Source organism: Pituophis catenifer, unplaced genomic scaffold (assembly GCF_029215685.1).
Source record: "Pituophis catenifer annectens isolate HBS135680 unplaced genomic scaffold, rPitCat1.0.hap2 SCAF_7, whole genome shotgun sequence".
Taxonomy (NCBI): domain Eukaryota; kingdom Metazoa; phylum Chordata; class Lepidosauria; order Squamata; family Colubridae; genus Pituophis; species Pituophis catenifer.
In genome coordinates, this window is record NW_027256887.1 from 60453559 (window position 1) to 60478368 (window position 24810).

A 24810-nucleotide genomic window follows, 5' to 3' on the forward strand; every position below is an offset into this window, starting at 1 on the left:
ATTCATCCGTGGGTAAACCAACCCTCAAAGTTTAAACCAAAATAGTATGAAAAAAATGTATCACCATTGATAAGCCAATTGTGAAAATTAAATCATGAAAATTTTGAGAGTTAGCTTATCTACAGGTGGCACATTTTTCATTGCCTTTTGGTTAAAATTTCATCTCTTAGATAAGCTCATCTATGAATATATATGGAATATTTTAGATTGTGCTTTTTCTGTTCTTTGACAATGAAGAATAAATGCCTTTGACCAAGAGGTTGAATGGTAGGATTGAATCAATACTTTAAGTTCAAAAAATGTTTTCTGTGCTATTTGTTCCTAATCAGGAAGACCTAAAATGTTTCTCAACTCTTGAAATAAAAACAACAACAACAAAGAGATTTCTGGAATGAACATGCATGCATGCAAATACAGAAGGAAGGAAGGAAGGAAGGAAGGAAGGAAGGAAGGAAGGAAGGAAGGAAGGAAGGAAGGAAGGAAGGAAGGAAGGAAGGAAGGAAGGAGCAACAGTAGTGTGATTCATAGATGTGGATGAAATAAGCCTCATGGATATCGGCTCATGATAAGTGTTAGTGTATGTCAGAAGTAGGTAACCTTGTTAACTTCCAGACTTAAGTTTCATCATCCATCATCTTTATCCAGGTGCCAAGATGGGAGGATTGTGTGAATTTTCCCAAATTGGCATGTTCCAAGGGATTTCTGAACTAGATGTATATAAAGTGATACTTCAGCAACCATTGTTTTGATAACATCCTACTGGTACAGTATCAGTTTGTGTAGTCTCTTCTTGTTTTCTAGTTTCATGATTTGCAACCCTATTTGTCGCTATAGGAATTCTTGAGTAATTTTCATACTTTGTGGATTTTTTAAATCAACTTACTAAAATGCTTTGTAACTTCCTCTCCCGGCGTCCGCTGCAGAATACGGAAACCTTGTTGCTGAGGCCACTTCTGCAATTTGCAAGTGTTGGGTGGGGATTACAGCTTCTGTGCTTCTTGCTAATGTTCTTGAGATAGAAGAAAATAAAAATGAACAGGAAAATGTGCTCTGAACAGTATATTTTACAGTAACTTGCTCCTCACTTCTTGTCTGCCTTATGCAGTGCTACAGTTGAAGCTCCAGCAGCGACGGACACGTGAAGAGCTGGTTAGTCAAGGGATCATGCCTCGTAAGTACAACTTAAATTTCGTTATTCCTCTTTGAGACATTTCTACTCAGATGAGAGAAAGAGTTTATTCTCTGTGAAGCTTCTCTGAGCTTGGGCGAAAAAGGCCATTTTTAATTTTTGATACTCAACACGCTAGCAACTGCTTTCTGAGCATTTGCACAATGTAAAAAGTAGTACTATACAAAAACATCTTATGCAAAGATGTTGCCATCCTGAAAACATTTTAAATATTGCATTCATGTTATCATTTCCTTAGCAGGTTTCCTGTTTAATACACTACTATCTTGCTTGAACTTCGAACATGGCTGCACACTTGCTTAGTAGTATGTTGATAGGAAAATTACAAGGTTAATTTTTCTGCATTTGCAACACTGTCATGCTGAAGAACTACTGTACATCAGAGCCACTAGATAACAGATTTTGCAAAGAGAGGTGTTAAGCAGTTCATCAGAGACAGATACAAAGAGATTTATGAAATGAATACACGCAGGATTAACTAACGTTTTTAAAATTACTGGCACACGTGAAAAAATACTACAGAATGCTAAAGCGAGAATTTTAGGTATTAGATGCCGTAATAATGTTTTAGCAAGTAGGAAAGCAGACATTTCTTCCGTTGTTTTGATATTTGGTGTGAAGCCTGCAGAAAGGGTGTTAAAGGTTGTTGAGCAATCAGGTGCTCAACACATCCATACTTTGTTGCATTTATAGAATGAGCTACACACTTCTCATTTGCAGTTCAAAAAGGATTTCCTTTCAGATTAAACTGCACCCATTTTTGTTTTGTAAGGTCTAGCTATTGTGTAAATATGTATATTTTTTTTATCAATTTGTTACAAAAATGTACTTAAAAATAGCTCTCGGATCTGTGAATATTAAAAAATAAAAAGGGGAATTTAAAGTTTATTCATCCCTGTTAATGTTTTATATCTTTGCTTTTAATGTATTGTAAGCCACCCTGAGTTGCTTGGATATTGAGATGGGTGGCATATAAATTTGATATTAATAAATAATAATAAGTTTAGACTTATGATGCATTACTTTATCTAGATTTACTTTCTCTTCTGTATAGGCACATATTTTTTTAAAGAATGTACTTATGTACAGTATAACAATTGTCACATTTTAAAATATTGTTTTATGGTTCTGTGCTGTAATTGTAAATTGCATTGATATATGCTTTCCACTTCATCAGAATTTGAAGGGGTAAATTACATATTGATTGTGTGCAGGGACTTTGTCTCCTTTTTAATAATAGGCTTTCATAAACCTCTAAGGAATCATATTATGGTTAAATTGCTTGAAGCAAAGTAGGCTCCAGCTGCTGCTTTTGAATGCAAGGTTGGTGTGTAAATAATCTTCCCTTATCCAAATGTAATTGTGGATAAGGGTACCAGTTAGGCATGCTTAATGCATGCCCTGGCATTCCCCCGCTCGGAAATATGACCACTTGGGTTTCAGATTTGACACTAGCCAAGACTTTGGGAGGGTGTGTGGTTATTGTCAATCATGCATCATTGAGGGCTCTTAGAGGCTCTGATTTGCAGAAGTATAGTGTGGTCAATAGTATCAAAAGCTACTTAGAGTTCAAGGTTCACAAGGCTGGATGTGTCACCTCCATTCCAATTCCAACACAGGTCAATTACAAACATGAAACTCTGTCCCTAAACTTGACTGAAAGAGGTTTAGATAATCCACTACTTCCATGTTCTTAACTGTAGACTGAGCATCATCTTTTCTATAACACTTCAGCTTAAAAAGAGAAGTTTGAAAACATGACAATAGTTATCTAAAATCATTGGTTGTAAAGACTTCTTCTTTAGGAGAAGAGGTAGAGAGAAGGTATTACCCCTTCCTTAGTGTAAACTTTTGAATTCCTTTCAGCTAAACATTTGGGCATTATGGATCAGATACTTGACAAAATTGACAGAGCATATTCTAATAAAGTTGTAAAAAAATGAGCTGCAATGAATGCAATGAAAATTAATTTGAAAGATGATGTAAACGTAATACAAATGGATCTGGTGGATGATTTATTCCCTAAAGGAATAAGAATAGATATTAAATCAGGAAACTGATTTGGATCATTTTTTTCTTCTTGATATGCAAATGAATTCTGCTAAGATTTGAAAGGACTTTTTAAAAGGTTGACAAACAAAATGATAAATTTTACTTATGCATACAAGATAAATCTATTGAAGTTTGAAAATTTTTTTTGCTTTAAAACAGACAAGCAGCAAATTACCTCTGAGACTTTATTTGAAGGGGTAAAATATATTTTTAAAAAAATCAGGGAAGGTTTATAATATTGGCTTGTTCAATTAGAGTTAAAAGAAGAAAACAGTTATATCTGATTGCCCATACTGGACTTTTGTTAACAAAGATTGATTGGCGGAGTATTTGGACTTTGGTTTCCTTATTTGAGAAATGAGCTGCAGGGAGAAGAGAAATTATATTTAATTTTAAGATGATGATAAACTATTAAAATTGTTTTTACCTGCTGAAATGAAGGAGAAAGTTACATCTTTTTTCTTTCTCTTTTCCTTTTTCCTTTCTTTTCCTTTTTCACACATCCACATTCAGCCCACAGTGTCCCCCCTTTTTTTGTATTTTTCTGTTTGCAGTTTATATTTACATGTGTAATCAATTTTTTTTGAAAAAAGGAGAAAAATGATTAATAAAGTTATACATAATAGCAAAAAAGCAATAATATATTTAAAGACCCTCCTTCAAAATCCCAGTGAAAGAGGCCTTGGGAATTTTAAATATTAATTTTTATTGTGATAACACTTTTAACTTGTTAAAGTTAGAATAACGAACCTTTTGGTTAATGAGCGAATCTATAAATAAACCTTTTATATTTCATTATGTCTTTTATGATAAAGCTAGGTTGGGAAATCAAAGAACTTTAGTGTTTGAAAGATTGATATTTTTAAAAATTATATTTTTCTTATTTATATAACAAAGAAACACAGTTGGATATTGCTGCCTAAGAACCAAAAGAAAAATAGTTCATGCTGCAATATTTTGTGGGAGGTCTACATCTTTCCTATAATGGTGATGTGAAAGATTATGCAAAATTCAGTGAATCAAGAATGGGACATTTTGGGGGAACTAAAGAATACATTGTTCTCCTTCCAGACCTTGTGCCATTCTAGGGGACTTCAGTATTTCAGTTAGTTTGGACAATACAAGTAGTCCTCGACTTATGACACAATTGAGCCCAAAAGTGTGACAAGTGTTAAATGAGTTTTGCCCCATTTTACGACCTTTCTTGCCGCACTTATTCAATGAATCACTGCATTTCTCATAGTTTTTAAGTATCTGGCTTCCCTGTTGACTTCGCTTGTGAAAAAGTCACAAAAGATGGTCATATGACCCTGGGACACTGCAACCATCCTAAATATTACCAAGTGTCTAAATTCTGATCACATGACCACGGGGATGCTGCAACGGTTATAAGTGTGAAAAACAATCATAAATCACTTTTTTCAGTGCTGTTGTAACTTTGAATGATCATTAAATGAACTGTTGTAATTCAAGGACTATCTGTAGTGAGAAATGTTGGGAGATGTTAATTGAGCTGCATCACATATGCCACAGGACTCATTCCCTTGATTTGGAATCATTATGCTGCTGTGTCTTATTTTTAAATTACATTTCAGTTTTTAAGTTAAAACATTTATATGTGCTGTATTTTTCTCTAATTCCCTAGAAAACATGGCATGAAATCACAATTGAGTAGAACGTAAGACTATCTGCTTATTAGCCTGTAAAATCTATACTTAGCTTCTTTTCTTTGTTGTTTAGCAACACTCAATAGTTTGCTTTAATCTTATTCTCAATCTTAAAGAAGCATTCTTAAAAAATTAAACTTGAAAAAGTTAAATAATCCTCCTAGAATAGCCAGACATGGGTTACTGCAGTTCATAACTTCCTACTTATAGCTAAAAAGTATATTAAAGCCGTGCTTTTCAAAAGCCTTTCAGCTTTATAACTGACATGGTAAAGTTGTTTGACATTTATGGGGCATTTATTATGTCCATTTTACGCAGCCAAGAAAAATAGATGGAAACTGATAATACATATTCACTGATTCTTTTCAGATTCTGTCTTCGTTCGTGAAAATGTTATGGGAGAAATAGAGAGAAACTTGTTCATTTTTGGCATTTTCAAAAGTCAAGTATGAAATTTTCTTTGTCGCAGTGCCAGTACTAGAAAGAATTATAAACCAGAGTGTTTTTCCAAAGAAATTCTCATGAGGATATGAAAGCATTTCTCTTTGGGGTGTTTGCTAAATGGTAGTTTGCTAGTTAGTTATCTTCTGAATGGTTTGGAAAAGTGAATAGGCCGCATTGCTCAGATCCATTTGTTTATAAAATATGGGACCACAGCCTCATAACTACATATGGCCTTTGAATCTCCTTTTTTTCTGTATCCTCTGGAATCATGTCAGAACATGTTGCCAAAATTCAGTGGTGCTGTTATTGAAAATTGGAAGTGTTGGGATGAGAATCATGGCAAAACCATGATAGAAGTCTTTTTCTATCCCGCCCTTTCCTCCCCAAAAAAACAAACCAGGAAAAAATGGGGACATCCTGACTGCTGGTTTTATTATATGATTCTGTGCCTATTGCATCATTCCTTACCTTGCTTTGACCATAACCCCACAAATTGAATACAATTTGAATAACAGCAAAAGGTTTCCCAGTAGGTAGGAAATGTATTCTGTAGTGGAGTCAAATTGGCTATGCTCATGTATTTGAGAAACTACATGCCTTGGTGAATATTGGGCCTTCAGTAGCAAGGAAACCATCTCCAGTATCAATATCCATCATTTCTCATCTCTTACTTCAGAATGTGTCTGTCTATTTATTTACTAAATAGATTTATATGGCATAGAGTGAGTCCAAGCAATATGCAGCATTACAAATCAACTACAGGTAGTCTTTGACTTACAGCCATTTGTTTAGTGACCAAAGTTACTACGACACCGAAAAAAGTGATACTTACGACCATTATGGTCATAAGTCATGGACACATGATCAAAATTTGGACGTTTGGCAACTAGTATGTATTTATGATGGTTGCAGTATCCTAAGGTCATGTGACTACCTTTTGCAACTTCCCACAAGCAAAGTCAATGGGGAAGCCAGATTTATTGAGCAATTGTGTTTCTAGCAACTGCAGTAATTTACTTAACAATTGTGACAAGAAAAGTCATAAAATGGGGCAAAATTCACTTAACTTGCTTAGCAATGGAAATTTTGGCTCAAATGTGATCGTAAGTTGAGGACTACCTCTATATAAAACTCAGAAGCCTCAGCAACCAACGCAATCGTACAAGCCACTTGATTTGCTCTATTAGTCTTGGGCGATACTCCATACAAGAAGCAGACTCAGGTGAACCAACTATATTTTATTGTAAAGTTTTATTAACAGAATCATCCATGTCTGAAAAGTACATTTCTTCTCTGTCACCTTTGCAGCACAAGAAACTAATTTGTCACACTCATATTTCTTCTGTTGGCTAAGCTGCCTCTTATCTGACTATTGGCCTGGGTGCAGATCTTCACTTTGTCTCCCAAGTTCATTCTCACATACAATTAGCATCTTCCTTCTACAGTGGAAGCATTTTGGAATGCATACTTGCAATAGAAGGTATTTTTATGAGCTCATTCAGTGAAGATTCCCTCCCCTAGAATATTTCCCTCCTCAAATACTCATTCTATATTTTTATTTCACTATAAACATTTTCCCCATTGGTTCCAATAGGATACTTAATTTTAACTTAGCTGTTGGTTCATTCATAGTACATCAACTACATTCATCGGCAAGCCTTTCTAAACCAGAAATTGATTTCACTTAAATAAAAGGACTAATTAATTAGTTTATATTATTGTTTCAGAACATTATATGAGACTATCTCTGCTCTAAATGGATATTAATCTATAGTTTTCTCTTTCTTTTTGCCTTTTACTCAGGCTAGATCAAGTCAGATTTCCCCCCCCCCCCCAAAATGGTTAATGAATAAGTGCCTATCAATCTACTAAGAATATGTCAGATTTTTTTTCACTATGTATAACGAAACAATATCACCTGCTCAGTTTACTGATATAAAAATCACCCTGACCGGCTCATTCAACAAAATAAACAGCTGTATGGTGTATTCTTCTATGTTCTTTTCTCCTTGGAGCGGTAAAAGCAGAGAGCTGAATTTTATTCTGCCTCTGATGATAATGTACTGAGAAAAAATTGTTGCCAACCAATTTTTTTTCAACCAATGTGAACTTATTAAAGTTTGGCAGAGAAAGCCCTGCCAGAGGATTTTTCCAAAACTTGCATACCGCTAAGTAGGGGGGGGGGGTGCTCAGTGGCTTAAAATAGGAGTTATTTTGGCAATTGTCCATTGTGGAAAAACTTATTCATTGTTGAACTTAATTCTTAAATTTTCTGTCACCTTTATCTTGCTAGTTAAACATGCTTAAAGTGTATTCCTCACTTATTTGTATTTTCTTTCTGTAAATGATTAAATCTAAATACATAGGATTATATTGTCATCAGATATTTTTAGAAGACTTTATATATCTTTATATATGATTATATATAAATTTCTCAGGTAAACAAATGTTTTATTGCTGAAATACTTTATTAGCTCCTTCCCTTGATGTATACTTTGCTAATCTGCCTACATTTAGGTCCAGTATTTTAGTGATCAGACAGTAAACTTCATCATTTAAGTCAGGGGTCAGCAACCTGCGGCTCTGGAGCTGCATGTGGCTCTTTCATCCCTCTGCTGTGGCTCCCTGTCGCCCGTCAGCTCCACAATTGATAGAGCTTTTGGTTAGGACAGGTAGAGGAAAAAGAATGCCACGCTAAGAGGATACTCTATGGTGGGGGAACTGGATTTCCGATTGGCTCCAGAATTGAATGGGCGGCTTCCGATTAGGACCTTTGTGGCTCTTTGAATGTTTAAGGTTGCCGAACCCTGGTTTAAATTGGCAAAATACAGCAATGTAGATTAAATCAGTGCAGGATACAGTTAAGCAAATGTCAAAATAGCTGCCTTCGGTATGTTGTCCAAATGATTTTGATGATTGTTAACAATAAATGTTTATATATGTGAGAAATTAAACTGTGTAATTGATTTGTTGTCTTTTGACAGCTCTGAAAAGTCCAGCTGCATTTCATGAACAAAGAAGAAGTTTGGAACGGGCCAGGGTAAGCACAACTTAACTTTTAGTGCTTAGCATCTATAGCATCTTTTTTCAGATTTGATCTTTGATTTTTCCAAATGATTTTTCCATTCTTTTGGAGTTTTTTTTTTATACATTATATGTAATATGATTGAAATGGTAGCATTATTATTAGAATTAGAACCTAGGATGCCTGTGGCAGAGAGATAGAACTTCCCCCTTCGGTAATCCTGCAGTTTATTTGATTGATCCCACTGTCTGCTTCTGTGTTATTAACTGTCTGCTAATATAAATTTAAGTAGAACAACTGGTTCCTGAGAAATAAACTCAATAAAAACACCATATCTTGGGCTACCATCATAAAGGTCCTCAATGAGTTTGGTGAGGAGTTAATGTAGTGACTGTTCGCTTGTCTTGTTTTAAAACTAAAATGTGTGGGGAATTATAATTTCAATCAAAACCTTTACATTTGTTATATAGTGACATGCAGGTTGTCTGGGATTAAGGCTAATTTAAGTGTCCCTGTCAGTAGAATGTGAACATAGACAATTAATGCATCCTATACATTTCAAACAGCAGAGTTTTGGAAATTCTGTGCTTCATTTCCCTCATGGTTTTCAGTCTCTGATTAAATGCTATGCACTCATGTAAGAGAAGTGATATGATGGACCTTTTGCTTCCTCCATACTTTAGCAGCAACTGATATCTGAGGCAGGGTTATTTCTTCTACTTAGGAATCTCATGATGAATTTTAACAGAAAAATCTTGCACATTCCATATTTAGTCTTGTGACTTCATTGAGATTTAGAATGTATTTTTCTGTGTTTTGCAGACAGAGGACTACTTGAAACGGAAAATCCGGTCCAGACCAGAGAGGTCAGAGTTGGTGAGGATGCACATTCTAGAAGGTACATTCTCTGGTGTATGGTTGTCTAGTAAGTTTTTGAAAAGATACAAACTAGACATTCATTGTTCTCATGTATCACTTCCGTTCTTTTAGAAATGGATAGGCTAATAAAGTGAGGGCTAAGTACTTCTTGCCTAAATAACTCTTGCAATATCAGTAATGCAACTTAAGAGATAATGTTTTTAAGGTAGTTGTCAGTTGTAGTTTTCTAAATACATTGCTGTTGGTCATGTGTGAAGACTGAAGAATGTAATTATTGTTAAAGAATAAAAGCATTAGTTCTACCTTTATAGTAGAGAAAAATCCCCATTATTGTAATATATGTAATATACAGCCAGTTGTAATATGCTACCAGATTCTGCCTGTGATGATAATAATTATAAATATTGCTGATTTATATGAAGGGGAAGATGCTGGGCTTATATGCCACTGGTGGGCTTTCCATCAGCATGTGGTTGGTCATCGTAAGAACAGAAATTTAGGTTAAAACTCTAGCATAACTCTTACTTTGTTATACATCTCTAAATAGTTTCTTAACTGTTAGTTTGAATTAGCAATTTATTCTGTATTAAAGAGTTTTTAGAACTTTTTGTGAAGCTTTAAAGCATTTTGTTTTACAACATTAGCAAATCTGAAAATTGTTCAGAAAGGCTGTCAGGTGCAAGCAACAAGAACCAGTTGTAAATAAACACAAGCAGAAGCTTTATTGTTAGTTATCTATTTTACAAGAATCTTATTATGAGAATGGTCAGATAAGGCTTCAGGAATTCTGGGGAAAGACAGGCCTATGCCACTTTCTGCAGTGCAAGAACTCTAAGCTAGTCTTAACACCTCCCCCATTCTAGTTGGAGATTCTACCACAGCCTAGCTTTTACATTTGACTTCAAAAGAAGAAGCATCTTTTTCTTTAAAAGAAGAAGTGTCTCAAAATTTTCAGAAAAAGGAAGTTGAAAAAGAAAGTAATATAGGTTCAACTAAAATATAAGCAGATCAGGAAATGTACTATCAAATACAAGAGGTCATCTGCATGATTAACAATGTCAAGGAAGCTATTAGAAAAATGGCTTCCTCTAGAATTTGGACTATGGCCAAATGAGAACAAAACACACACTGTTTTCTGTTAAGAGGTGCTCAAGAGATGCAAAAAGGATTTCGAAGTACTCATTGCCAATAATAGTATGCTAACAAGAGATGGAATTGGTATGGAGGTTGGATTGTTATTGCTGATGAAAAGAGATTTAAGGGAATGGTGAAAAGAATGTGAATGAGAAACTAAATCATTTTGTACACTGATTTCTAAAATGATTACCGTATTTTTCGGAGTATAAGATGCACCGGACTATAAGATGCTCCTACCTTTTTCAGTGAGGAAAACAAGAAAAAGAAATCTGCCTCTGCCTCCCAGCCATTTTGCCTCATTGCAGCAAACAGCAAATAGCCTGCTTTATTTCATTTTCGTTTTCAACATAGCTTGATTAGCACAGGGGGAAAAAAAATCTCTCCAGCAATTTACCTCCTTGCAGCAAGCAGCAGATGCCCGCGCAAAACTGCTGAGAGTTGGGGGGCCGATCCAATCAACTTGTGCTAATTGGGCTGTGCTGAAGCTGAAAGGAGCTGTTTCTTCTTGCTGTTTGCTTCAAGGAGGTAACTGCTGGAAGGCAGAGGCCAAAGGGTGGGGGCCACTGGGTGGGCGGGGGCCAGGTGTGAAATGCTCCTGGTTCGGACCAGATCACCTGATCTGGTAGCGATGGCGGGTGGTTCGGAGAAGCGGTAGCAAAAATCCCTGCCCCCCCCCATGCCCAGCTGAGCCGCGGGATCATCAAAGGCTGTTTTTTTAACTTTTAAAAGCATTTTTTCTACTACCTCTTCGGCCAAAAAAAATGCTTTTAAAAGTAAAAAAAAAAAAAGTTGGCCACCCCCACCCAGTCACATTACCCTCCCACCAAACCACAGAACCGGTAGTAACAAGTTTTACATTTCACCACTGGGCGGGGCTACATTCGGTGTATAAGACACACCTAAATTTTCACCCCCTTTTAGGGGAGAAAAGGTGTGTCTTATACTCCAAAAAATACAGGACCTATAAAATTATTTGATGTAGCAAAAATTATATCATGTATTCATAAGATTTTTTTTTTTGAACAGAGTATAAAATGGCCAATGTAACACAGCTTTTAAATAGATCTAAGAAGTAGCTCAATGATCAAGCAAATAAAAACCAACAGAAGTTTAAGAAAGTCCAGGGGGAAGGCCCTTTTCAAACAATTGTTTTCATTCGTCAGGAAGACATGGAAATAGGGGGTAGTACTGCTCTCCAATGCTGCAGGGAATATGCTTTGTTTGTTTTTCTTCTGAAAGATGACGAAAACTATGCATGCTACAAGTGTAATCTGAAGGTTCGCTGCAGGAGAAGCTGAAAGAGCTAAAGACAAAATCCAGTTCTCAACTTTTGGAATTAGATACAAGGAGTGCTTGCAGACAGTTATAAACACTAGAAAGCATCCCAGATTAAAACATGCCAAACTGTGGAGAATTAGAGGAATCTGAGACAAAAGCCCAAGTCTGTCAAATGAGATTTTATATTTAGAACTTCAGAATAATTTCCAGAATTTTATTATTGATGTTCATTAATATGAACCCTTGGATGAAAAGCACCTGCCAAGCCTCAGAGCAGCAAAAGCGACTGTACAGACTTTGCAATGGGAGTAATGTCTGCTTATGCATGACGTAATGAACAGTGGTGATCAGGTACTCTCTACTGAGAGGGACTGAAGCAGCAATCTTGGCTGGGACATTTATCAAAAGAAGCTGTGTTGCTTCCCTGGGGGATGAATTTGGAATAAAACTAAAAGATATTCAAGGTTCTTTAATCCTACTCTGTCTGCTAGTATTCATGTGAACAAATGGCACCAAAAATGCAACTATGGACACATTGCAAGGCAGTGACCTGGGCAGGAGAGTGAAGGAGCTGGAGGGTCACAGGTAGTGATTTCTTCACACCTTTCTGTTTGATCCAGGAAAAGAGAAAATACTGGAAGTGATAGTTGAGCAGTGGTGCCAATTGAATTCTTTGAAAAGTGGAAGATTACTAAGATGTTCAGCTTCTTCCCCAAATAAGACTGAAAAGTGTCTTGTAAGTTTGATCTAGCAGGCTCTCCAATGAATTCTGTGTGGAAGGGAAAAGAGATCCGGGAAACAATATTATGTGAAGTACTGGGAACCAGATTGAAGGGGTATTCAGGATGTGAAAGCAACAACTGAGAATGTAAATACAGGAAAAACAAGTCAAGATATTTGTACAAAGGTTGCCACAGTTTCTTTACAAAAAATGAGAAGAAGTAATTCTTCTGAATTCCTAATTCAGGAAGGCAAATATGATTTATTAGCACTTACTGAAACCTAGCAGGACGAAAGTTATGAGTGCAATGCCAGAATTGGAAGGTATCACTTACCCAAAAGGAATAAAAAAAGAAGGTCATTATATGTAAAGTGGACACATAAGCAATTTGACCATGGAGTGAAGAACATTTGAATAAGTCAATAGTATTCGAGTAAGAATGCAAAGGTTATTGTGTAGATTCCCAAGACAGGCAGAAGATCTGCATAATGCTCTTACTAATTTTTATAGAGCTATCAGGGAGGAGAGATATAATAATGGGAGTATTTCAATATCTGTTTTAAAAAAAATGGAGAAAGACATCACATTGTCTCAAATTCCTCAGTGATCTTGTTGACTTTTGTTTTCCAAGAAGAAGGGACAATGAGATCTGATGTTAATTAACAGGAAAAATGTTGATGAAAAGTAAAATGAAATGAAATGAGGTGGGGATGTGGCTACCATGAACTTCTCCACCCTCATCCAGCTCAGGACTGTTTAGTCTCTTAAACTGGACTCTTTTTTGGAAAGCTCTGTGTTGCCAAAACCTTTCTCCCACTGCTCCTGCAGGTGCACATCCCATCACAGCTCAGCTGATTATTAAACAGTTTTCTTGGAATTTAGAAAAGAATATATTGCGTGGCAGAATCCAGCATATGTTTATCAAGAGACGGTCATACTGAAGCAACTTGATTTCCTTTTTTGATAGTTGACTGTGGAAATGAGAGGGACTTATTGAACTTATCGTCAACAGAGTCATGAGATTTTGGTAAAGAAATTTAGTATACAGGTGGTAAAGCATTAAATGAATAGCGAGTTGGTTGGATAATTTTATCCATCAAATGTACATTGGTGCCTCTTCATCAAGCTGGAAAGAGATGTCGAGTGATATATTGCAGGTATCTGTCCTAGTCCCTGTGTTGTATTAATATAACTGTATTAACGATATAGTTGTAAATGACTTAGGTAAAAGGTTAGAATATATGGTTATCAATTTAGCAGATCACACAAAGACAGAGGAGATAACAAACACCTTAAGGGACAATATAAAGATTTAAGGAGGAGTTAATTAATCTATAAGAAAGGCCCAAAACAATTCAACAAGGACAAATACAAATTCATATATTTTTGCTGGGAAAAAAATTCAGAGACATACGATAAATATAGGATGTGGTGGGTAATATTCGCTTGATTAATCATAAGCAATATGGAAGCCAATAACAGTTGCAAAAAAAAAAAAAAGAAAGAAAGCAAATGCAGTCCTAGGCTGCATCAGTCAAAGTATAGTGCCAGAAGGGTGATGTCATTGTTTCTTCCTTTTCTAGGTTAGTCTACATGCAGTTCTGGAAACAGCATTTTATATATATATAAAATATATATATTTATTTATTAATTATACCGCCCTTCTTCCGAAGGACTCAGGGCGGTGAACAGTCAGAATAACATACATATAATGTGAAATAAAAATAATTTAAAATAATTAAACCTATTTGGCTCATCAATTAAGATCCTCAGCGTAGAATTTAGATAAACTGAAAATTTATGCCAGTCTGGCTTGGTGAAATAGAAAGGTCTTCAAGGCACGACAGAAAGTACGGAGATCTGGGATCATTTGTATCCCTGGGGGTATCCTGTTCCATAGGGCAGATGCCCCCACAGAGAAGGCTCTCCTCCTTGGAACCACCAGCCAACATTGCTTTACTGATGGCACCTTGAGGAGGCCCACTCTGTGGGAGCATACTGGTTGGTGGGAGGTTATCGGTTGCAGAAGGTGGTCTCGTAGGTACTCAGGTCCTAAGTCATGGAGCACTTTAAAGGTAAGAACCAACACCTTGAAGCGCACTCGGAAGACCACCGGGAGCCAGTGCAGCTCGCACTGCTTTTAGGAGGGATATTTAATAACCAATGTAGAAAGAGCCCTGGTGGTGCAGTGGCTAGCATGCAGTATTGCAGGCAAACTCGGCCCACGGCCAGGAGTTCGATCCTGATCAGTTCAAGGTTGACTCAGCCTTCCATCCTTCCAGGGTTGGGAAAATGAAGATCCAGATTGGTGGGGGCAATATGCCCACAGTGGTGCAAAGTGCTATGGAGTCTAAGTGCTATTGCTAGCATCCAGAGTAGAACAACCAAGAGGATAAGGGGCCTTGAAGAAAAAACATGAGAAATGGCTGGAGGCATTGGGATCTTCTCTGGCATAACCCAGAGAAGATTTCTGAGGAGACATGATTGTTGTTTTCAAGGACCTGAAAGTTTGTCAATTAGGAGCAAGTGCAACATTGTTAAAGTTATTCCGGAAAATAGGACAAGGAAAAAAAATTACAAGGATGTAGATTTTGGTTTGATATTATGAAAACTGTTCAACTGTGGAAAAGATTGCCTGGGAAAGAAAAAGACTTTTCTTTGGTGGTGGTGCTTAGAGGAGCCAAATCTGTCAAGGATGATAAATATACACTTGTGGGTTTGAATTGGCAGGAAGTTGGATTAGGTAATCACCAGCATTCTTTGCAACCTTTGTATTCTGTGATACTGTAACTAACTATAAGAATTACAGGAAATTCCAGACTAGTTATCTTAACATCAGTTCCAAGTAGATTGACAGAAAAATAAATAAATTAAAAAAAAAAATGATTACCTGCATAGAAAATTAAATCTTACTGCTAGTGGGTGGAAGGCTTTAATTTAGAAAATATTGAGCAAGGAAGCAGGTTAATTGTATAAAATTATGTATATTTTATCATAAAAATGTTTTCCTTTCTAGTATTTGTGAAATCCTGGGATATCTAATAAATCAAAATAGTGGGATTTTCCGGATAAAAAAGGAAGAGTTAAAACTTTCGAATTTGTTTCCACAATTGGTGCTAGCTCCAATTTTGATAGTATTAAATGGAGATTAATGATATTAAGATAAGATTATCAATGAAGGTGGAGGAAAAGGAGAATGAATCATGAATAATTGTGGCAATACCAGGGGATAGTAGAATAGAAGACAAAGAATTGGAGATCACAAAGTATCAAGATCTGAAAATCAGAGATGAAAGATTATGGCATAACCAGCTGTGGTGGTTATTGACACATTGGGTGCAATACCCAAAAATACCCATAGGTTCTGACCCACTTCGGATCAGAACCTATGCTATGTCAATTCATTATAACATCCTAGGTTCTTGGGAAGTACTCAATGTTAAGGCCAACACCATCTAAAGAACTGGCAGTTGTGATTTCATATGTATTTCATATTTTCATATTTCATATTTCATAATAGTAGTAGTAGTAGTAGTAGTAATAATAATAATAATAATAATGTATTGATATTGTATGCCACTCAATTCTCAAGAACTGTGGGCGGCTAACAAACAAATTATAGTAAAAGATGGCAAGTGTGATGAAGCAGGGGGTCTTCCTCTTCCTCACTAAAAGACTTGGTTGAAGAGTCAGGTCTTTACAGTTCTTCTAAACCACAGGAGAGTGGTTTAGAACTGGACCTTGTTCCAGAGGGCTGGCCTTATTGCAGAGAAGCACAGTTTGGGGGTCCTGATAGATGACATCAGACTAACTGATAATGACAATATTCTATATTCCCATCTACCAGTTGCTGTTATTACAAATAGAATTGTTTGTGTGTTTCCTGCTTTGGGGCTTCTCGCAAGATTCAGGTTAGGTACTGGAGTAACCAGTACCTAACCTTTGGCACAAGTCAGAAGGACAATTCTGTTATTCTTAAAAATTATTTAGAGGACTAGTATAGTTAGGGCTGGTTTTTTATGTACTGCTTGAGAGTCTCCAAAAAGAAACTACAGAATTGATTTCTGTAATGGGTTTTATAGTTAAGAAATAATCATGTTTTTGTTGTTTCTGCTGAACAGAGACCTCTGCTGAACCTTCTCTTCAGGCCAAGCAGTTGAAGTTGAAGCGGGCTAGATTGGCTGATGATCTCAATGAGAAGATTGCCCAGAGACCGGGCCCCATGGAATTGGTAGAGAAAAACATTCTGCCTGTGGAATCGAGCTTGAAGGAAGCTCTCATTGGTAAGCCTGCTGATAAGGGGAGTGGATAAAACAGCAGCTTCTTTTTTTATGTCTTTTTTAAACAAAGGAAAGCATAATATACTTGGCAAATTGGTGAAGCTAATAGTATATGTACAACACACAGTTGTCTAAAGTTCCTCTGCTTTTCACCATCTTGGAATTTTATAGTGGCCCAGAAATGTCCTGCTGGTTATCCGTGATCCATACCCTCTGTTTTTAATTAATTCACGTTGCATTTGTTGTTTTTAGTAGGTCAAGTGAACTATCCTAATATAGCAGATAATTCCTCCTTCGATGAGGACAGCAGTGATGCCCTTTCTCCAGAACAACCGGCTAGCCATGAATCCCAGGCATCTGTGCCATCCCCAATGGAAGCTCTGATGAGTGATTTAGTTACTACTCCCACAGTGGCATCCCCTACTCAGGTGAGGACACCTTAGGGGTTGCTTCTTGTTGCACTTTTTGATTGTAGGAGCTTGGGCAAAAAAGGTATTTTCCTTGGAAGAAAAGGTTACACTTGATACCTGAATCTTTTTAAAGATTTTTTTTCCCTACCTTTATTAGATGGTGAACATATACAATACTCCTTCTTCCTTCTGTTTTCCCCACAACAATAACCCTGTGAGGTGGGTTGGGCTGAAAGAGAGTGACTGGCCCAAAGTCACCCAGCTGGCTTTTATACCTAAGGAGGGACTAGAACTCCCAGTCTCCTGGTTTCTAGGCCAGCACGTTCACCACTACACCAAAGTGGTTCTCAAACTGAAGCTTGAAATAATATTAATAACATCCTTTATGCTGTTTTACTTTGTGGAAAAATAAAATCCTATTTTCTTCAGATTTGACCGTGGGAAGAAGTTAACTCTCTTGGTGTATGGTGGGATTGATTCTGGAAACTGGCTTTCCACATATCTGTATTTTGCAGTACACAAATATAACCGAAAAGTTCTCTGCCTTTTTACGATACTGCAGAAGTCACCTGCTAACTGCTTATTCTGTCTTCTGAAAATTCATCTGGGCATATTCATATTCATCTACTTTGCAGATTGTGTGCCAGTTAAAAATCAGCACAGACTGCACTGAGACAACTTACGTGTCTGAACAGCCTCCAACCCCCTTGCCACAGCCACCACCTCCAGTGCCTCTGAATCTCACTAATGGAATTGCTCCTCCTGCTGCCAAACCTCTTCCAGCTCTTATAAAGGTACCTTTTGTGTTAGGGCTATGTATTACGATCAGCCAAGAAGTCTATTGTGATGCCAAGGATTTCCTTTAAACGATTAGGTGAGATACTGAGTAACTTGGACTTGATCAGGATCATGAATCAACCTTTCAACGACATTTTCAATTCCTTATTAAGTGAATAGTTAAGATAGTGATACATTAGGATCCTTTTTTTGCTAGTAGATTAGTATCATGAGAATCATTAAATAATATAGTTTTGTAACAGCCTGGATTTTTTTTCACTTAATGTATCCAGAGTTGATGACATGTGTTTCCTTTGCTGTATCATTCTCTTTTTTTTTCTGTCAGTTTGGAATATGATGACGTCTATGGAATATTGACAGATAAATGCCCTGGATTTTAATACATATATTAAATAAACAGAAATTTAATTAATATGAAATTGCAATAGACATTTATTTATTGCCTCCCACTTGCACACGGTAACTCAAGACAACTTACAGGACATACAAGTAATATAAAAGAAATAAAAACAATAAAAAATTAAAATAATAAAATAATAACCCCACCCCTACCCTGGCGACAACATACATTCATACCAGCCATTTATTGGGCTCCCCAGGCCTGCTGGCAGGACCTTCCCTAAAGAGTGTTAGAGTCGGGGCCAGTCTAATTTCTGGAGGAATGATGTTCTATTAATTGGTCTAAGGATTGTTCATGCAGGTTCACTGCATTGATGTAGATAATATAATTGGTATGTATTAAGATTAGCGTTATACCAGTCCAGGAGTCCCCAAACTTGGCAACCTTAAGACTTGTGGACTTCAACTCCCAGAAGTTCACAAGTCTTCAAGCTGCCAAGTTTGGCAACTCCTGGACTAGTTAAAAGCTAACAGCGTTATACTTGTTTAATAGATTTACATTTATTAGAGCAGATCAGTAGAATGAAGAAATTGTATGGAAGATATTAAACCAGGTAATCATTTCTCAACATGTCACTCTTTATATTTATTATGCCACCATCCTATCCTGAACCACCTATTTTTTCTTTCAAATAGCAAAGCCAGCCAAAATCTTCATGTGAGAAATCCCAGCGTAGCAAAAAATCCAAGGAGCCGAAACCAAAAGTTAAGAAGCTGAAATATCACCAATATATTCCACCGGACCAAAAACAGGATAAAGGAGCTCCCCCCATGGATTCGTCTTATGCCAAAATCCTGCAGCAACAACAGCTCTTTTTGCAGCTCCAGATCCTTAATCAACAGCACCAACAGCACTACAACTATCAAACCATCCTCCCAGCTCCACCAAAGTAAGAGCAGCTTCTTCTTCTTCTTCTTCTTCTTCTTCTTCTTCTTCTTCTTCTTCTTCTTCTTCTTCTTCTTCTTCTTCTTCTTCTTCTTCTTCTTCTTCTTCTTCTTCTTCTTCTTCTTCTTCTCCTCCTCCTCCTCCTCCTCCTCCTCCTCCTCCTCCTCCTCCTCCTCCTCCTCCTCCTCCTCCTCCTCCTCCTCCTCCTCCTCCTCCTCCTCCTCCTCCTCCTCCTCCTCCTCCTCCTCCTCCTCCTCCTCCTCCTCCTCCTCCTCCTCTTCTTCTTCTTCTTCTTCTTCTTCTTCTTCTTCTTCTTCTTCTTCTTCTTCTTCTTCTTCTTCTTCTTCTTCTTCTTCTTCTTCTTCCTCCTCCTCCTCCTCCTCCTCCTCCTCCTCCTCCTCCTCCTCCTCCCTTCTTCCTTCTTCCTTCTTTCCCCTTCCCCACCACCACCACCACCTCCTCCTCTTCTCAAGAGCTTAGTATAAACAGAACTGAAGCCTATTTCTCTATCTGTCCATTCCCATCTAGGTATGGGATTTATAAAATCAACTCATAATCCACTCAATCATAGGAGCCATATTTATTCACTTTCTAACGTTCACTTTGTCTGGAGTGCAGTTTACAAACGTTAGAAGTAAGTGAAAATTATGGATGTACTTGTAATAGTCAAGCTGTCTAAGATTTTAGTGAAAGGAGTTTATAAGTGTAACGAAAAGCTTTGGCAATGTAATTTTGAGAGAGGTTTTCAAAGTGCCCCAATCAGCAATGCATATATTTAATTGGATATTTGTTTGTTTACTTGTTTCTCGGTAAACTCAACAAACTTGTTTTTCGTAAGCTACCCCGATATATCCCGCATATAACAGAATAACAATAGTCAGTTTAGTTTAGTGGTTAAGGTATCAGGGTAGAAACCAGGAACCTAGTCCTGCCTTAGGCATGAATGTTGGCTGGGTGACTTTGGGCCAGTCAGGCATACTCAGTCCATCTCAAAGGATTCTTATTATGGGGAAAATAGGAGGAGGAAGGAGCGTTATGTATGTTTGCCACCTTGACTGACTTATAAGTAATAATGGTGGGATAAAAATTTAATAAATAAATAATCAGAATAGAGTGATTATCATTGATAATTAACATTATCAAAAGATAATGTTTAATAGAAATTCCCTAGATGGCTGCTTTCCATCATGGTGAAAAGCATGATGGAATATGAAGTCCTTATAACAATCTCTTCATTTTACAATTTATTTTTCTGTTTCTACTGCATTTAAACGTAAGTAAGGAAAAAAATATCTAAAGTTTTAATGATTTATCACAAAGTACGGCTGAAAGCAAACACTGAGCCAGGAGCAATTATTTGCATTGTGCTTTACCTAAGGGCTTGGCACCTTGCCAGTACATTTTACAGGCATTGGATTGTTAGATCACATCAAGGGTTTTGCCCCCCAATGAATATTCAGCCTCCTCTGGGAAGTGCGGAAGCAAAGCCTGGAGTTTCTGTTGCTAGTTTCTTGCAGCTGGCTACTCAATTCACTCTTCCTTTCCCCTTCAGGCCTCTAGGAGAACAGAATGGCAACAGCAGCCCAGCTGTGCGTAGTCTTTCCACCGCTGCCAGCAACGCCTCTTCTCTGTCTTCTGGTCCCAATGGGCTCTTGCGACAAAATAGCAATTCTCCAGTAGGCAAACCTGGGGCTCTCCCTGCTAACCTTGATGACATGAAGGTAACCAAGCATTTGTAAGCTGCTTTGAGAAGAAATATTAGATATAAAATGCAAGTAAAATAAACATTATTGTGAATATGCAGCAAAGCAGATATTTAAAATGTAAGGGAATGTATTTCAGATGCCATCTTTTGATGTGGTAACTAATATAGCAGCTATAAAATAAGGATAAAATATTAGAAAATAGATAAATAGTGTAAGTGTATAATGCCTAATGTTCTCCTTAAGGTTGAGGCACTATAGCACTAAGATCTCCAGTTTATACATCTAGGAGTCATCTTATATTAGTATTATTGTTGGGTGGTTTTTCATTATTACGGCAATATCAAGCATCATTTAGGCTGTAATTACTTGGATATAGCATTACTACTAGTTCTGGTAATTTTGGATCAGATTTAAGATAATATAATTCCTAAATTGCATGTTTACATCAGCTTTCTTTTACCTAAATATAGAATGTAATTACTTGGCTAGTTGTTCATTCAATATTATAAATTGTAGTACAGGATCTTTACTTCATTTCATTTAAATAGTATATTGTCTTTGCCTTTAAAATTTGTTAACCACACTAATAAAAATGTGGTATAAGTTATTTATTGCATGGTTAGTGGATGGTGATGCTATCACTGAAATTGGTGAGTTTGATGCTGACCATACATTTTATTTATTGGTGGTGATGGAATTGTCCTTTGAAAGTGAAACTTTTGTGCTCATTGTTTTATGCCTTATAATATTTGGCAACCTTTCTTTAAAAAAAAATTAGAATTGAAAGGAGGTATCAACCAGGTTTACCTTCCAACTGTGATTTGATGTAGCCCTAGTAAGTAAGGGTGTCTTAGCTAATATAATTTCTGATAGAATTCTAACTCTTTGATAGGTGGCAGAGCTAAAGCAAGAGTTGAAGCTAAGGGCATTGCCTGTGTCGGGTACTAAGACAGATTTAATTGAGCGGCTCAAAGCTTATCAAGAGCAGAATGGTGTAACCAGCCGAGTACTTGCTGCTCCAAAGCCTAACACAGCAATTCTCCCGAAGACTACTGAAGTGGTGGTAGCTTTCCCAGCTGCTCGGCTGAGTACAGGTCCTGCACTGGTCAGTACGGGTCTTACTTCAGCAGAGGTTGTTGTAGCCACTGTCACGGGCAATGGAGTCATGAAGTTTGGGAGCACAGGCTCAACTCCTCCTGTGTCACCCACTCCTTCCGAACGGTCTCTCATAAGTGCTGGAGATGACAATTCAACCAGTGGTGATGCTTTTGGGGAGATGGTGACTTCTCCTCTGACTCAGCTTACTCTACAAGCATCACCAGTCCAATTTTTGGTAAAAGAAGAGAGTTCCAAAGGTAACACTTGTAGTAGCATAAATGCAATGTCAAGAGTGGAGTCTAGCATAATCAGTAGCAACAACAGCAAAGACATGGAGGTCCAGGATAAAGACCAGATGCTGCAGGAGAAAGATAAGCAGATTGAGGAACTCACCCGGATGTTAAAACAGAAACAGCAGTTGGTGGAGATGCTAAAGCTGCAGCTGGAGAAAGAAAAGAGATCTCAACAACCACTGTCAGCTACAGTTGTCGGAGAAGAAAGAGCTACAGTCTGTGAGCCCTCCATTTTTGGTACCTCTATCAAGAACGAAAAGGGTTTTCTGAGTTGCCAATCTGTGGAGCAGCTGAACTGCCAAATTGACCAACTAAGACCCACACAGACCACCAGCCAAATGGAGACATCAGATACAAATTTAGTGCCAAAGAAAGCAGTGATGGTGAAGCAGGAGGTGCTAGCTGCTGAAACTGAGCCACCATGTCAGACCTCATGTTTTTTCATTGGACAGCAAGGTGGGGGCTTCAATGATTTCATCAAGGGAGCTTCCCCCCCTACCCTCATCACAGATTCCACAGGCACTCACATAGTCCTCACTGTGACCAATCAGAATGCTGAAAGGCAGACCCTCTCACCTCAGGAGAAAGTGGGAAGCAGTTCATTGCCGCTGAAAGTAAGTAAATGTGCAAACTCTTGTGCATTCTCTCCCTCTCCCTCATACACACATGCACACACAAACACACACAATCAAACACACACAGGCACAAAATTAATTGAAGAAACTAATGTAAAGGTAATGTTGGAGCAACAGTGTTTGTTTAATAATTTAGTTTAACACACATAACCTTTTGAACAAAACTTCATATGTGTCTTCCTGAAAGCAGTTTACCAGAATGAAATCATGTTGTTGTAATAGCAACCATAAATTGTCCGTTCTTATTAAACTAGATCTGCTCCTCCTCATCTACATTTTCTAGATAATTCATTGGTTTTGCAAGCCCAATTTTTGTTTTCCCTGTGCAGTAAATTCCCTCTGCTGCATTACTACTTTAACTTTTGCCCAGGCATCTGAAACAACATTCAATCCTGTATTATTTTTTCAGAGAATGTCATCTCCATCCGCAATAGCACCCAACAAGCCACCTATACAGAACTCTCCATCATCTCCTGAACCATCACCAAAGGAGTCCACCCAGAAGGTAGCTAACCACCTGTATCCCTAACTGTAGCCCTGATTTGCATACTGAAGGGTGTTCTTCCTTTTTAAAATCAATGGACCAATCAGAATCTGACCTTTAATTCTTTTTCTTATCTCTTATATAGTGTCAGAAGTCAGGTCTGCAAATGGTCACTGGACAGCTGCCACAAACAATCTTATCTTTTTCTGCATCTCCCAACTTGCAGCCGTTCTTCCTGAACGGCTTCCACAAAGGACCACCGAACGCCAGAGTTCCTGATAAAACTGGCCAGTCCAGTGAGACAAAAAAGGTATTCTCAGTGGGTCCCAATACCATAAGATGAGCCTCTTGTTCAATATCTACATGAAAACACTGGATTAGGTCATCTAACCAGTTTGGGGGTCCTGCATCATCAGTACACTAATGATACTTAATTATACCTTTTGACCCCAGGCTCTCCAAGTGAGGCTACTAGGTCTAGTCCTGATGCCTGTAGGCTGGATGGGAGGAACTCTCTCTGATTCATTCCTACCAAGACTGAGTGGCTGCGGCTGCTAGGACCACCTAGCTCTTAGGATGTCCCAAAGGTGCTTTTTCAAAAGGCAACTAGACTTCGTTTTTCCTTGAAGACATTTCACTTCTCATCCAAGAAGCTTCTTCTGTTCTGAACCAAAGAAGCTTCTTGGATGAGAAGCGAAACTGCTTCAGGGAAAAACAAAGTCCAGTTGCCTTTTGAAAAAGCACCTTTGGGACAGCCATAACCTTGATGACTGAGACTCTTCATAGACATTTAGTTCTTAGGATCTTTGGTCTTTGCTTTTGGTGGAGTTGCACTTTCCCATTCAAGAGCAGTGCTTATGAGGATCTTTTTGAATTCAGACTTCCTACTTGAAGAACGGGTGTCAGGTTACCAAGAAGATCTTTACACAGTTCTATCTGGTGATGCTAGTCGTGCCTCTTTGTGGCTCAAGGGGCTTCAGACAGTCACTCATGCCTAACCACCTCTTACTGTGAGGCATTCTACTTGAGGCCTCCCCTGAAGACCTCTCAAAAACTTCAACTGGGCCTGAATGCAGCAGAATGGGCAGTGATGGGCTTGCATCAGTGTGTCCACACAACACCCCTGCTTTGCAAGCTGCATGAGTTGCCAATATGCTTCTGGGTGTGATTTGATGTGTTGGTTATCACCTGTAAAGCACTATATGGCATGAAGCTACTTATTTGAAGAACTGTCTTATTGCCCATGATTTCTGTTCAGCTGGCAAGGGCCAACAGTGGGCACACTCTTGATCCCCTTGATTAAATAATACCATCTGTTGGGATCTGGGAAGCATATCTTCTATGTCAAAATGTCTGTTCTCTGGAAAGGGGTGCTCCTCAACTATAGGTGGCTTCCACCCTGATGGCATTCAGGAAGGCTAAAGATCTT

At 37.7% G+C, this 24810-nt stretch overlaps 1 protein-coding gene across 6 annotated transcripts in view; it reads left to right on the plus strand.

The window, feature by feature from the left end:
* The window catches only part of MRTFA (myocardin related transcription factor A), an 84825-nt gene that overhangs the window by 40458 nt on the left and 19557 nt on the right, over positions 1-24810 (plus strand). For 5 of the 6 annotated variants that reach the window (XM_070947619.1, XM_070947615.1, XM_070947618.1 and 2 more), the window contains 11 exons: positions 1106-1171; positions 8337-8392; positions 9200-9275; positions 16514-16675; positions 16925-17100; positions 17718-17876; positions 18916-19169; positions 20718-20886; positions 21764-22876; positions 23307-23402; positions 23527-23691. In XM_070947619.1, coding sequence (XP_070803720.1) covers positions 1106-1171; positions 8337-8392; positions 9200-9275; positions 16514-16675; positions 16925-17100; positions 17718-17876; positions 18916-19169; positions 20718-20886; positions 21764-22876; positions 23307-23402; positions 23527-23691 — 2492 coding nt within the window. The remainder of the gene's footprint in view (positions 1-1105; positions 1172-8336; positions 8393-9199; positions 9276-16513; positions 16676-16924; positions 17101-17717; positions 17877-18915; positions 19170-20717; positions 20887-21763; positions 22877-23306; positions 23403-23526; positions 23692-24810) is intronic. The other variant, XM_070947616.1, reaches the window with a different exon arrangement.